This window comes from Xiphophorus couchianus, chromosome 15, assembly GCF_001444195.1.
Source record: "Xiphophorus couchianus chromosome 15, X_couchianus-1.0, whole genome shotgun sequence".
NCBI lineage: Eukaryota > Metazoa > Chordata > Actinopteri > Cyprinodontiformes > Poeciliidae > Xiphophorus > Xiphophorus couchianus.
Window position 1 is genome coordinate 2,593,969 of NC_040242.1, and position 15,377 is coordinate 2,609,345.

Genomic DNA, 15,377 nt, shown 5'->3' on the forward strand with positions numbered 1-15,377 from the left:
GTGTTAAAATTAAGACTCCAGATTTTCTTTAAAGGACATACTTACTAAAAACATAGATCAGAAGGTGAGCCGGAGTCAGTAAATCATTAAAACTTTGTTCTTTTCATGTTTCTACATGTTTCTTTTCTTGCAGGTGTGACTTGTTTCAATTGTAAACGTATACTGTAAATTACACTACTTTTAGCTACATATTGGAATTTGTCATAAATTATATGTCATGTATGATGTTATCCACGTTAATTGTAATTTTTTTAATCATCAACCTGCTAGAGAGGAGATGAAAATTAGCCTTTCTTGGATGCCAATGTTGATTAATATACACTGCTCAAAAAAATAAAGGGAACACTTAAACAGGTGTTTCACACTTAAAGTGTTCCCTTTATTTTTTTGAGCAGTATATATTGTCCCCTTTATAAAGTGAATAAATTCAAACTGAAAACATTTAAAAGCAAAAATATGAATTTTAAAATGAACCCTAAAACATTTTGTGTCAACAAAGCAAATTTCTTTTTAAGTCGGATTATTGAAACTTTTTGAAAGGACAGAATACAAGCAAAATGATTGAATCAATATATAAAATCCAAGTAGTTTTTCCTTCAAGGTTTTCATGAATAAAAGCAAACTGAAAGTATAACTATTGATGATAATCATACAGATGGATTTTAACTAAAGAAATAATGTTTATCTGTATGAATATTTACACAGATGCCTTGCAAAAGTATTCATGCCACTTGTACATTTTCACATTTTGCTGTTTTATAACAAGATTTTGTGTTTTAATTCAAGTCCAACACAAAGTAGAGCGTATAAATGAAAATTTCCAAAATTATTTACAAATACAAACAGAAAATACTGATTTAGGGGTGGATTAAATTAACTAAAACATACTGAAATTATAGATAAATGTCTTTTTGTGTTTATGAATCTATTTATTAGCCTTTCAAACTGATGAAAAATAGATTTTGTTCACACAAGGAGTTTACGTCAGCTGTCGGCAAATTATGGCAGACCGACTTCCTCCTGGCGGCTACGCTACGTTAGCCTGCAAAATGACGCCGCAAAAGTTGGGATAAAACGCCAACGTCAGTTCTTCAACATTTTGAACAACACTGTTGTTTGAAGTCGCATTGAAAACAACAACTTCTGTTGATTATGCATTACCCAAATTATGTATTCATAACCACAATATAATATTCGTTTAATTCTGCACCTAAAATTTAACAAAAGTATGAAAAAACTAAAACTACAATCATAGCTAATAAACACCAAAACAAAACCATGTTTAACTAATAACAACCACTAAACGCACTCTAAAAACTAACTAAAAGAAACTGAATTAGACAAACAAAATGTCACAGTGAAATAAAACAAAACTATAATGAAAAAACCCCAAACTACTGGGTTAATAATGTTTTCATTTACATAATGAAGACAGTATTAAGCTAACAAAGAGGGGTTATTTCTCATGTTCTGATGGTCTAAATCCAACAAATGAAGCTTTAATTAGACATAAAACAATTAAAAATGGACAAAATGTTGCTAAAATCTGCTGCTGCTGAAAAAACTTGATAATTTAAACCATAAACTTTCTTATATTCTCAAATAAAGCTTTCTTTTTGTCCTGTCCTGGGTTCTGTCTTTAACGCTGTTTGTGTGTCTGCATTAAATCAAATTTACCTGAAGAATCATTAACCTTTAAGCTGAACTAATCCCATCAACACCTCATCCTGCCAAGCAGCCATCAGCATCTTATACGTCTGAAGTGTAGAAAAACAGACTTACACAATCGCTGTATCGGTCGGTAATGACACCTTCTCCGGCTTGTTATAAAAATTACTCAACCAGATGGTGTGTGGGTAATTTAAAAGACAAAGAGAGACAGTGCGCATAAAAACACACACACACACGCAGACGGTGATGAAAGTTTAATCTGCGATGGAAAAGGCTGCCGTGTTTTTAGCTGGGAGGTTTACAGCTCAGCTTTTTGTTTGATCATCTCATGGATGGTAGAGGAGATAAATATGGTTTGACATTTATTTGCTTAGGCTTTTATTTGCAAAGCTGCTCCTATTTCTTCTAGACTTGACAGCAGCAAACCCAAAACTCTGAGTTCATTAAGTTTACGGTTATTATCCTGTTGGTCAACAATCATCCGGGCTGATTCTGAAGCTCGGTCCGAGATCAGCGATTCATTTTCATCAAATGAAGAAGACGAAGGCGGTCCGGTTTTACTCAGTAAAAATTTTATGTGAATGTAACGACAGTCTGGGCATCCAGGTTAATTATTTAGAGGTTGGCGCTTCGTTTGATTTAGAGGAGGTACTCAACTGGAAACAAACTGCGTGCTATAATTCAGAGCTTGATTATACGCTCCATATCCTGTCATTATGTGCTGTGTGTGGCTATCTGTTCAGAAAAGGTTAATAAACGGTGTAATAAATCATCTTTAATATATTTTATAGGTTAATTAAAGCACTTGGATGCGCTAAAAATAATTTTATTTGCAAAGAAAGGTGGGAATCAGCTTGGGAACGTTGCCTCGAATGACAAATAAAATGGATCATTTCATGAAAATATGTATTAAAATTGTTTTTATAACAGATACAAGCAGCAAAATAATGAAAAGGCTAGGGTAAGGTTTCATATTTACATTTTTGTGTGGATTTATTTGTGTTTTTAATGAAATGGTAAAGTGGAGGTGGAGGGTAACAAACAAAAACCAAGCAAACGCAACTCAAATTTCATGGAGAGCAGATGTAATGATGCTTCTCCCTGTATGGAAGTTAATTACTTAAATTAATGAGTCAATTAATAAAATGAATTATTTTATTACAAAATTATATAAAAAACATGTTCATGCAAATGAAAAAAGCTTAGCAACAAACAACAAACCAAGTTTAGTTGCAATTCCAGCTGCAGCGGTTTGCTTTCACGCTGCACCGTCTCAGACTTACAATTACAAAACCTGTTCCACTCCCTACCTGTGGGGGCACTGTACCAAGGACTACCAAAGGAAATGGAAGTAAAATCTCAGAAGACGACACTGAGCACAACTTCATTCTTCATAAAATATAAATAAAATGGAGTGGTGTCAGATTTTTAGCAGTTGTAAGATTTATCTCTTGTCTTTGTGTAATTTGACTAAAAACCTCGGTCTGGGTTCGGTTAAAGTGAACTCTGGTGCGGTTCGAATGCGTACGTGAACACCAAGTCGACTGGAGACGACTCCAATAGCAGAAAGCAAACTACAGCACAGGGCATTCTGGGTACATAGAACCAAAATAAACATGCTAGCTTAGCGCTAGCATGAGAAATGACTCGTGGTCTTTAGCCAAAGACAAAAGCGAAATCCTAAAGCTTCTAAAGTCTGACGCCACTCCATTTTTGATTAAACATTTCGTGAAGAAGGAAGTTGAGCACCTGTCTTCTTCAGAGGTTTCTGTGTCGTTTCCTTCAGTGGTTCCTGGTGCAGCGCCCCCACAGGCGAGGAGGGGAACAGGTTTATGAGACAGTGCAGCGTGACAGAGAATCGCAGCAGGTGGAAATGTAACAAATATTACTATTTTTGTCGCAAATCAAACCTAGTCTACCGGTCTATCATGTGTGAAAACAATTTACAAATCTACTTGTTGCACAAAATCCACAGGCCGCAGACTTGCAACCTGGATATTTATATACTTTATATATGGTCATGACTTCATGAAAGAGTCGTCCAAGCACTGATTAGCAACGTCATGCATGAAGGAAAAACTTTACGATTCACTACAACAGGGGAATTTTCTCTGAAAGAGAAAAGTTACTTCTGTTGTGGATTTAATGCACTAAAATCAGAGAGAAAAAATCTAACATGAATAAATTCTCTAAAAACTAAAAAACAAACAAACAATGTTTTAAAGCTCAATTCAAAACAGCTTTAACGTTAAACCCTTGTGACGCACTTCACATTTCAAAGGTCAGTCCTTTAGGGAAATAGCAGTTCTTTTGTTTTAGCGCAAAAACAATCACACTAAAAGTGTCCTCAGTAATTTCACACATTGGTGGCTCTAATACGTAGAGAGAGGTAATTATTTGAAAACCACTGTAGCTTAATTGACGTCAGCACTTGGAGACTGTTAGCAAAGAAATCAGCAAACAAGCCCAGAGGGTCTGTGAGGCTTTAGAAGCAGGAGACAGGAAAAGAGTTGAGCTCAGCTTTCAGTCTGATTCATCACTTCCTGTGAAGCTCTAATGGACTCAATCTATGGTTACACATATGTAGGGAAGTTATACTGCAGATGCAACACAGCAGCTACAATGGGATGCTGTTGGGTCATGAACTACAGTTAAAAACAGCTGGAAAGTTTTGATGACAAAGAATAAAAACACATTTCCATGTATTTTCAAACATCAAGGAAAACAATTTATTACAGTATTAATATGCATGTTGCTGTTTACATCCGGATATTTTGAACACCGATGCTGGAAGGCAAAAAGACGTTTGTTTTACGTAGCCGAACAATCCCGTCAATGTTTTTTTTCTTTTCATTTTTTTTATTTATATTTGACGTGTGTATGGAAATGTTAAATGTTTGTTATGATAGATTTTTATGGGAGGGTAAAAGTTTAGTATTTGTGACTAAAAGTGGAATAAAATCATCTGAAATCTGCATTTAAAACTGAAAACAATCTCTGGTTGGTTCATCCGCAGCAGCTGCAGCTCTGCACGTCGCCCCAATTTCAAAAGATTTGTGTGAAATAGGGTTGGGCAATATTGACTTAAAACTATATTTTTATATTTTATGGCTTTATTGTGATATTGTAAAAAAAAAAAAAACAACACTATTTATTACTTATTTTTTAGGTAGCACATTTATAGCGCCACAAACAAAAATAAAACTTGAAAAAACATTCTCATTGTATCAATAAACTGTGCAAAGTATTTACATTTAATAAAATTTACTGATCTTTATTGATGCTCTGGTGGAATAAACAACGGAGAAAATAGCAAATATAACATTTTAGATCATACTGTCACTTTATTTTTTTATTTATAGTGACAACGATAAATCAAAGAAATTCTTCATGATAAATGATAAATGTGCATTTTTAATGTGAAATCAAATTCCTTATTTTCCAGAACTACAAAAAAAATCTTTTAAGGGTTAATTTAAGACTGAACTGGCAGGAAATATGGCTGTTGTCCTGTTTACACCAGTTCTGCATGTGAAGCTCAAAGCGGCAGCGTACCCTGCTGTGGTGGCATCTTTATTGTCCCTCCTTCCTCTCAATGTTTTCAAAGCATTTGCTTGTGCTGGAGCCTGATGCTGTGTTAGCTGCGTGCCATAAATCCATAATTCACATCCATTAATTTGCATGTCAGAGAGGTAGATTGCTCATTTGGTATGCAAATACCTCCAACTGCTCCGGTAAAGCAGGAAAACGTGAACAACGCTGATAAGCGGCCGGAAGGAATGGAAAAAAGAAAAGAAAACAGAGGCTAGGTGAAGGCAGTAGAGAGGGAATCTGTGCACAAAGAGGCAGAGGGAATAAAAGCTGCAGTTTTTGTTTAGAAGTGGATATAAGAATGGAAAGAAAATGGATCAGCCAGAAAAGATACCAGAACAATGAAAACACCCCGCTTTCAGGAGCCATGCCTGCACCCACGGGCCGAGCACACATTATTACATCAAGCAACGATACACACACACACACACACACAGTTTACCACTACCTGCCATTTTAGACGCAGTGCACACCCTAATGATGGGTAGGGGGCGAGAAAAGAAAAGGGAGGCTCCTTTCATGCTGCAGACAACCACCAGCCGCCTGCAAGGTAATTTTCTGCAGCGTTATTGTGCCTTACACACACACACACACACACACACACACACCAAATTACCCAATCACGTTCTGTGTGAACAATACAATCAAGGCAGCCAGCGAAGCGAACATGGTCAATACCGTGACACCAAATGAACCCGTCTGTTTTCCTTCTGTGGTTCTTTTTTTTTTTTTTTGAAGTTTCACATCTCTGGTTTAAACTTTTATTTCACCCTTCTCTGCTCCTCCATCTACATTTTTCATGGCAGCCGAGTAAAAAAGGGAATAAAAGAGCATTGAGCTTTGTATTTAACCGAGCTTTTCAGAAATTCAGGTCAGCGCCTGATCTGCAAGGCTTCGACACAGTCTGGCTTTTCAGAAATAACGGATTGGGTGGCTGGATACAAAGACTTTAAAGAGATTTTTTGGAGCACAAATTTATAAATATTTGAAGGCATGTGGCGAAAGGAAGAGAAGAATTTACATAAATGGCAGCTTTAGGCCCTTCATCATCAACCGGACTTTGTTCTGGTGCAAACAATAAAAATTATGCATCATCAGAACAAACCCAAAGTGTGAGTATGAGAGTGTGTTCGTTACTTTTGCAACTGAAGCGATTTTTGAGTAGGACAGATTTAATGCCCAGATGGTTTGGCACGGAGTGTGTTTGCTAAAGGCCAAGCGCGTTCTCTCTCTTTTTCTCTCTCTCTCTCTCACACACACACACGCGCGCACTCACGTACGTGCACACACATGCAGACACAGATGGGAGGGGGTGGGTGAGCCAATCTGGTGAGAAAAAAGAAAAGCGGAAGCAAAATCTAAGAGAGATTTTCAGGAGGACAGGAAATCTCTCTATTACGCAGAGAAAGTCTGTGTTTCTGCGAGAAAATAAGAAAAAACAGAAAACCAAAGCGCCAGCGGTCTGTTTCATTGATGTAGAGATAAAACTGATCTGATCCAACATCGGTATTAGAGCCGATGCTGATGTTAGTCTTAGATCAGATCTATGGCCACCAACCTGGACACATTGATTTCTGTCATTTTTACTGATTAGATTTACACAAATAGACGTTTACATCCAAACAGACTGGAAAATAAACAGTAAACACATGGACTGCATGTCACATTAAATCCAAATAAGCTGGCTGCTGGCCATGACCCCCAACTCTACGTTTACACTCCCACGTGAAAACGACTGCAAACAGATTCGCAATTATACAACCGTCCATCTTTGAAAAGCAGAAGTGGAGCCTCCTGCACAACAGACAAGAATGGATGCTAAGTCAACTACAAAAGACTTTCTCTTCCAGCAGCCGTTGTACGGCGCATGCAACGGTGAAACCAGCGGACTAAATGCGGTGGAGCTCAGCTTGGGTTGCTAGGTAACGGCGCAGTTTTTAATAAAAACTTTTGAGTTTTATCTAAAGATTTCAGATTTTTTTCTAGGATTTTTTTTTTACTTTTTAAACTCAGAAATTTCCAATGTTTTTATGACGATTTCTGAGATTAACCTAAAAATATCAGAATTTTTGGTGGAAATTTATTCTTTCTATTTTGTTTTACCATCCAGTGGCCCTAATATGCCACCATAAATAGGTCCAGGTTTATCATGTTTACTGTTAAACAACTCGAATGTCTGAAAGTATCTTGATTTTAAACAAAAACAGAAAATTATAACTCAGGATGTCATAAGTCTGATTTCCAGGTAAATGTTTTGCACTTCTGAGCTTTTCCTTCACTTCCTCGTCCCTGCAACAAACCAAAGATCATTTTTATATATTTTAAAACACCAAGCGCTTGTGGAAAACAAGCTGCTGAAGGAAATCAATAAGTGCAACGTCCCTTAAAAGAGCCTGACCTTCAAAAGGATTAAAGCTTTAACAATTTCACTTCGGCACAGTTTTGTATTGAAGCAGTTAGAGTCACAACAATCTCTACCACCTCTGTTAATTAAACTTTTGAATCTCCACTCCTCACCTCTACCTTCAACCTCATCCTTCTATCTCTCCTCTGGGTTGCTGTTCATAGATCTGCTTACAGTTTTCGTTCCACCTTCCTGTCGGCTGACTTTGTTTTCTATTCATTCTAAACATAAAAGGCCTCAAACCAGCTGAAAGCAATGGGACAACTCCAAAAAGCCCAGCAATAACAGAAAATCCTTTCACGCGTTTTATTTTTCAGACAGATATCGCTGAAAAGGAGAAAAAAAAAGGTTTCAAAAAGAAAAGGAAGGCCAAACAGGGTGAGGAGAAGGAGAGAGAAAAAGACTAATGAAGACCAGACTACACTAGAAAAGAATAGAGTAGCCTCTACCCCCGTCAGTTTCCATGGAAACAAGCCCTTTGGTGCGATGGCGGTGGAAAAGCCTCAGCAGGAGAGGAGTCGACGAGGGAGGCGGCGTGTGAACGGCTTTTTGTGTGAGTGGACTTTAAAAGCGTTCGGACGTATACAAGCTGCATGTACAAGCAGAAATAAAAGGAACGGTTCTGATGAAGGGAGCGGGTCCGGAGAGCAGAAAGGGATGCTGGGAAGTGAAGTCAAGCTGATATGAATCCTGACAAAGCTGAAAAGATTTGCAAAATACTGATTTTTAAAGAACAATGTGCGTCATACAGTTAACTGAAACCAACAAAGTGATGAAAACTGAAGTTGATCGATTATTTTTAGTAACTGAAATACATTAAAACTAATTAATGGAGAAACACTACAACTAAATGAATGTCATGCATTTCTAAAACATATAAATTATGGAAATAATAATCTTCATTTTGTGTTTGTGAATTTTATTTATTTAGAACTTTAGAACTGATGATTTTTTCTCTCCACAAACAAGCAGTTTTTCATTTTTCAGACTGAATCCTGATAATGCTAACTACTGATTTCCAAAACAGAAACCCTTATGGAGCAATTATTAATAAACAATGTGAGTCAGAATGAACTAAAACTGACAAAATAACAAAAGCTGAAGTTAAAAAAAAACAACAATTTTATTAACTGAAACAAATAAAAACAGTAGTTAAAGAGGAAAAACTATAACTGGAACTATATTGTGTGTTTATAAAAAATAACTAAAACATACTAAAATTATAGATATAAAATCCTTTGTTTTTGTGTTTACAAATCTATTTTTAAGCCTTCTGTTCTGATGTGAAATAGATTTTTCTACATCAGCTGTTGGCAAATTATTACTTTTTTGAATTCTGCACTTAAAAATTAAACAAAGTATGAAAAAACTAAAACTATTACTACAATTAATACAAATGTAACTAAAACTAAACAATATTTAACTAAATTAGCAAATGCACTCTAAAAACTAACTGAGTTGGACAAACAAAAAGTCACAACAAAATAAAACTTAACAACAATGAAAAACCCAAAACTATTAAAACTCAGGTCATTAGGAGTGACAGATGAAGACTGCAAATCATGTCTGATACTAGAGTTTAAAAAAATTTTAAAAGGGGTTTTGGTTCAGAAAAGTTGGAAAATTACAAAAAATATATAAAAAATTGATACTTTCAGTTGTTTAATAGCAGAAAAGGAGCAAAAACAGCCTGATTTCAGTGAAAATGGGTCAAAACTCTGAGTCCGATGAGTCAGGTTAGGAATGGTAAATATTTAACACAAGGGTCAAAAAAGAAAATCACCAGATTAGATCTGACCTCAGCAAACAGCAACAAAACTGAGGCAACGCGCTGCAAATCTGTGCATACAGTTATCTTAAGTGAGAGCAGGAATTTTAACGAGCTCCGTTTTTAATCCCTGCACAGCAGCCAGCAGGCAGCGGAGAGGATAACGAGGAAAAATGAACACGGAAAAGTCAAAATGCCAAATGTTTAAGTCTATGTCAGACAAAGGGAACATACAACACAAAATAAACTTTGCTCAGCTTTAACTTTAGTACAAGGAGTAAATGAATTCATTTCTGAATTTTAATGCTTAACTTATTAAAGAACTGTTGGAGGAAGAATGAAGAGTTTTACTTAACATCTTTAATAATATTAAAGAACAGAAGCAGCTCATTTAACATGGGTTTCTATCATTGAAACCTTCCACATTGTCAGAATCTGTAAATAACTCAAAACGCCCCAATTATGGCCAGTCACGTTTACAAAACAGCACCACCCTTCTCATTCGGAGGAACAAAGACATTGAGCTACTAATATTTTTATTTCAGGTTGTATATATTAAGATATTATGTTATTGTGGGGCAATTTCAACTTAGGCAGTCCATGAGTGTTTGTTAAATGGGTAAGTGGTCCTTGGCCTGAGAAAGTTTGAGAAACACTCCCCTAGTGGTATGGAGGACTTTTGTGGAGCAAATTTTCACACTTGCTGTTATTTTGACTATATGTGGCATTTTCCCTTTTGCTTCTATTTTCTGTGATTGCAGCATTTTTGTGTTTGCAGGTTTTTTGTGTTGCATTTGTCCCTGGTGAAAGTTGTTTTCTGGTTATTGTTGGGGTTATTTAGCTCTTTTGGTTGTTTTTTCTTCAGAGTCAGGCTCATGCTATTACATTGGATCATCTCTTTTGTCTCAGTGAGTCGCTCTGCCAGGCCCATTTCGCTTTGTGTATTGGTTTCCTTTTGACTGCCTGCTCTGCAACATCTCAGTTTCGCCTTTAAATAAAACTCTAATTGCAATCCATCATCCATCTGCCCGTCCCCTGATGTTGTCCTCCTCTTCCCACTGACCCTGACAAAAAATTAAAAAAAGAAAACTCTCTGTCCTCTACAAACTTCCCAGCTGTCTCACACACAGTTCGGCTTTTCTCTAGATTTTTAAAGGGATCCACATTTAGTTGTAACAATAGACTTTGTTTCAGAAATATTTATTTTACATGTTAAAACAATACAGTAATACTTCTGTAGGCTGCTTAGGTTTTATAAATCTCAATAAAATATTGTCACATGGACTTCGCCATGTTGCTGCAATGCATTCTGGGTAAATGATGTATGCTCGGTCAGATTGTGCTAGCTCTGTCCAGCTAACAGTTTTAAGTCTTTTCAAATTGAGCTGAAGAGCGTTGAAATCGATGGGAATATAGAAATCAAGAGAGAAAGAGAAATCAAGAAATATGAATAATCAAGATGAGGAGAAACAAACAGAGCAGGAGGAAAGAGTTGGCCGAAGAAGCTCCTGGTATTTTGCTGCTGCCTTCAACTTCATAAATTAAACAATGAATGACATGGACCTCTGATTGGACTGTGTGATCCGGTAAGCACTTCTATTGTTCTGTGTCCAGTACGGTAACAGCTGTTTAGGGTCCGGTGTTGGTCCGTGGTTTCACATTCAGTAACAGCAGCAGTAGCATAAGCTATGTTAGCATTTCAAAGAATTTCCTGTGCTGCCTGTCTGATGTTTGTCCTAGTGTTTTTCGCTCCGGCAGCAGCGGGGTTTGGCCGCTTTGTGGATAAAAACTGTTGGTACGGCATTTATTTTTAGCTTGTAAAGGTAACGACCACCTGTTAGCCTTCATCAGTTTTGCTCGTACAAATAACATAAAGTCTTCTGGAGAGAAATGTTGAGTGCACAAATTGGTCCTTTGGAAGTTGTGTTCGGCTTTTTTTGACCATGCTGAAGTGGTACAGACTCACCTCACTATTTGTTTTTATTTTTATTTTTTAAATTACAGCCAACAGCAATGCAGTGTGGTAATATCTAAAATTACACCAATAATATGCAATATGATAAACAACTCAGGTAAAGTTAGCCTTCCTGTTTACTCTGTAGATTCCAGTACAGAATGGATCATCAACCCATCAGGTGAAAAAATGGCCACCTCCATGAGTGAAAAATATAAAACAAATCTTTGAAGTAATTATGATTTTTGCCGTATCACAAACAGCATTTTGTAAGTTAAAAGGAAAATTACAACTTAATTAGGCCAAAATGTTCAACTAATAGTGGATCCCTTAAAAATCTAAATGCTTTCGTGCACAAATTGTTCAAATATCAAAGACTGGTGGATCTGTTCACCTTCTGGTACTGATCCTTGGAGGCCAACGCTTCCTCAAGCTGCTGCTGAGTGTAGGCGTAGATGGCAGAGCGGTACGTTGTCCCGACATCGTTCCCCTGACGCATTCCTGAAAACACACATGTTCATTTTTTTAAAACGAGGATCTCGATGGCAGCGTGGCATCTTTGTCTTCGGTGCTTGGAAAACGACAACTGACAGCATTTCCAAAAATATAACCTGTCTTTTTCTGTCTTGGCAGAACTGAAAGCTGTTTTTTCATGACTGATCATGTCATCGTTTCACTGTCAGCTTGTCAGTCTGTCAGCCTCAATGTTTCAAGCTTTCCAAGGCTGGCTCACATATGTGATGCTCTATTAATCAGTCGAATGTAGGAACAGGTTTGAAAATTATAGATATATTGATCATATGTAGCAGTACGTAGCGAGCAGAAACTAGCAGTGGGGATTTATCCTGATAAATTTCTTAATTTGATAAGAATTTTGACATATCGTTGTCACAAGAAATTCCAATTAATGATGTTTAAACCCCCCAAACTGTTCTCACTGTCAAGATTGATAGTTTTTACTATTTTTTTCACTGTTCGTTCAATGAAAGCATAAACAAATATCAATAAATTTAAAAATACTGCGATACTAATCACAGTTCTATATATGACTTGTGTCGTAAAGAAGCAAATTACAAATGGGACTGGGAATAATCCCAGAAGTTGTTATTGCAAGTAATAATGTTGCTGCTTTGACACCATTTTTAAGTAAAATATTGGAAACACATTCTCAAAAATCAATAAACTTTCAATTCTGATGAACATTTCACTCTGGAACTTGAAGACATTTTAAATATCCAAAATAAATAAACAAAACAACAGAAACAACAAATAAAATGAATTATGAAGTTTCTAGAAACAAAACTGTTCTTCAAATTTAGTGCTAGTGGAGAACAAATCACCAGCCTGAAGACATTTAGCATCCAGTTTTAGTAGAGAAAAATGAAATTATTAATGCAAATAGAAATTATTGAGTATGTTTTAATTTATGAAGCGATTAATTGATTAATTAATTTATTGCTTATTGCGACAAGTCTAGTTGTGTTTGTTTAGTCATTGATGCTGCTGTGTCATGGACTCACAGTCATAACAAAGGCTGATTAGCACGGCCACCGATGACGGCGGATAGATAGTTTTCTAAAACAGTGAGCTGTTTCTCCGCCATTAGAACATTTAGCAGCACATTCATGAGGTTGATTGACAGCACCCTCTTCCTGGCTCTGATTGGTTGTTATTGGTGCATTTCTTCAGACAGCAGTAACAGCTCAAAGAGGAGATGGAGATGTGTTTTCACACATTATCTGTCTCATATTACACTGTCACAATATGGTAACAGATTTAATATGTAAAAAACAAAATTGTTTATAAAAGTTCCAAGCTGCAGCTTTAAGTCTGTGTTGCCCACACCTAATAGAAACTCAAAAATAAAACCCCTCCTGTTCTATTTCCAGGATTTAGTCACGAATGTTGTGTTTACCTTGAGTGGGATTGTGACTTTCCCAGAAAACCTTCAGCAGGCTGTTGAAGCTGATCTTCTCCGGATGGTAAACAACTCGCACCACCTCAGTGTGGCCGGTTCTGCCTGCAAAATACAACCATCAGCATCAATGCTAGAACTTAAATGTAAGTAAATGCAAAATTATTTTTCATCTATTTAGGGAAAAGAAGCTAGAACCAACCAACAGTTAGGCAACATTCACACAGCGAAAGTGACCCAAATCAGATTTCTTCGCCCATTATGCAGCACATATCAGACAGACCGATGTTCATGGCAGTCGAATCGGCCCAATGCCGATCTTTTCTCCCCCTCAAAGAAATTGGATTTGAGCCTCTTCCAATTGTGGAAATTAATCGGATACGTATCAATCATGTCGCATTTTACCCGGTTTTTACTTCATGGAAGTGAGACATGCATCGTAATTCTGCACCAGACTCGGTAAATCAGGCCATAAATAATGGCTGAAAATTATCATTCTGAAATTATGAAACACTGAGAAGGGCATTTATCGCATTGTCATTTATCATTCTAAATGTTTTATAGGAATTTTGATTTATCGTTACTCCAATAAATTCTAATTAAAGATGCTTAAAACCCCTCAAAACTGTCTTTATTGTTTGGATTGTAGATGATTAAATGCATGTAGTGAGTGTAGCTTGGTTGTACAGATCACACGTTTTTGTAAGACTGGTGTCTGATGTATCACAAATGTTTTTCAAGAGAGGTATTTGTGTTTGTGGGACTGTGATTGTTTTAGCATGCAGATACAACCTTAAAGTAACCTAATCAATACTTCTTATCGCCATGTTTATCATTATTACATTATCAGCAGAAAATATCCTGATAAAACTTTAAGTTCATATTGCCCACCGCTCAGTGCATCACATCCCATCACTTTCAGTTCTGACTCCAAACCCAAACAGACCTCTCTGTTTGAACCAGAACCAAACATGGAGAAGCAGCATTCAGTTTCTACGCTCCACTAATCTGGAACAAACTTCCAGGAAACTGAAAAACTTCTGATTCACTGAATTCCTTCAAATCAAGGCTAAAAGACCTGATTGCTTAGATCTGCTTTTGTTTAATTAGAACTGGAACATTGATCAACATATTTCATGTTTATTGATTTTGAAGATGACATTTGACAAAACATAATGGTGGCTGTATGATGTTTCACGACTTTGAGCTGCCTTGATAAAAACTTTATATAATCTAACTTTAAGACTGTTGGATGATCCTCTTTTTGCTACAATCGCAAAACAAACTAAATCAAATCAAACCCTTTCAGCAGGTATTGATCATTGGCAGAAAGTACTAAAATAATATTTTGATTTGGTTGAGTTTATATTTTTGTGGCATAAAGTGATTGAATCATATAATCCTTAACATACCTTCATAGCAGAAGCTTTAATGCTTTAATATGAGAGCTTTAGGATTTCATTTTTTTTTTTTTTAGATGAACAACCTTAAAAAAAGAGCAGATTTACACAAGAAAGACACAAAATACATCAAGTGTCCTTGAAAGGCCAGGCTGGTCCAAAACTGATTTTCTGCAGAAGAAAGATTTCTTCTGCTGCGAGTCAAACAGCAGCTGGCGCTGGTAATGAGTGTGACCCATTACGTGACACCTCATCTTCTCCACGTCTCTCATTCCACCTCCACTCCTATGTCTTTCTCTGCCTTATTACGTTTTTAATATCAGGAGTTATGGATTCCTACGGCAGATATTGGCGAACAGAGACAAAGCAGCGGTCCGCATTAAATTAATGTCTCACCAGGCCAATCTCGCAGGAATAAATTCATCTCGGACTGGATGGGAAATACAGTAAAGATTGGAATCGGAGCAGAAAATAAAGCGGCAGCTGGTAGGAAATGTACATCCAGGTGCCAAATGATCTCATAATCAGGCTGTTACTCAGAATGAAGCAGTCAGGTGAACGTGTTGGATTACCAAGCGGACAAATTTTCTAATTCTGGAGAAGTTTTAAAGCCTTTTGTGCCAGAAAATAAGTTTCACTGTTTGCAGCATGAAAAAGACAATATAAACCAAAAA

At 36.6% G+C, this 15,377-nt stretch overlaps 1 protein-coding gene across 3 annotated transcripts in view; it reads right to left on the bottom strand.

Annotated features, from left to right (window-relative positions):
* Positions 1–15,377, bottom strand: part of msraa (methionine sulfoxide reductase Aa) — a 36,584-nt gene that overhangs the window by 513 nt on the left and 20,694 nt on the right. For 2 of the 3 annotated variants that reach the window (XM_028040778.1, XM_028040780.1), the window contains exons 4-5: positions 13,304–13,408; positions 11,783–11,889 (exon numbers count right to left, since the gene is read on the bottom strand). In XM_028040778.1, the coding sequence (XP_027896579.1) occupies positions 11,783–11,889; positions 13,304–13,408 (212 nt within the window). Of the gene's footprint in view, positions 1–10,362; positions 10,499–11,782; positions 11,890–13,303; positions 13,409–15,377 lie in introns of those variants that run through there. The other variant, XM_028040779.1, reaches the window with a different exon arrangement.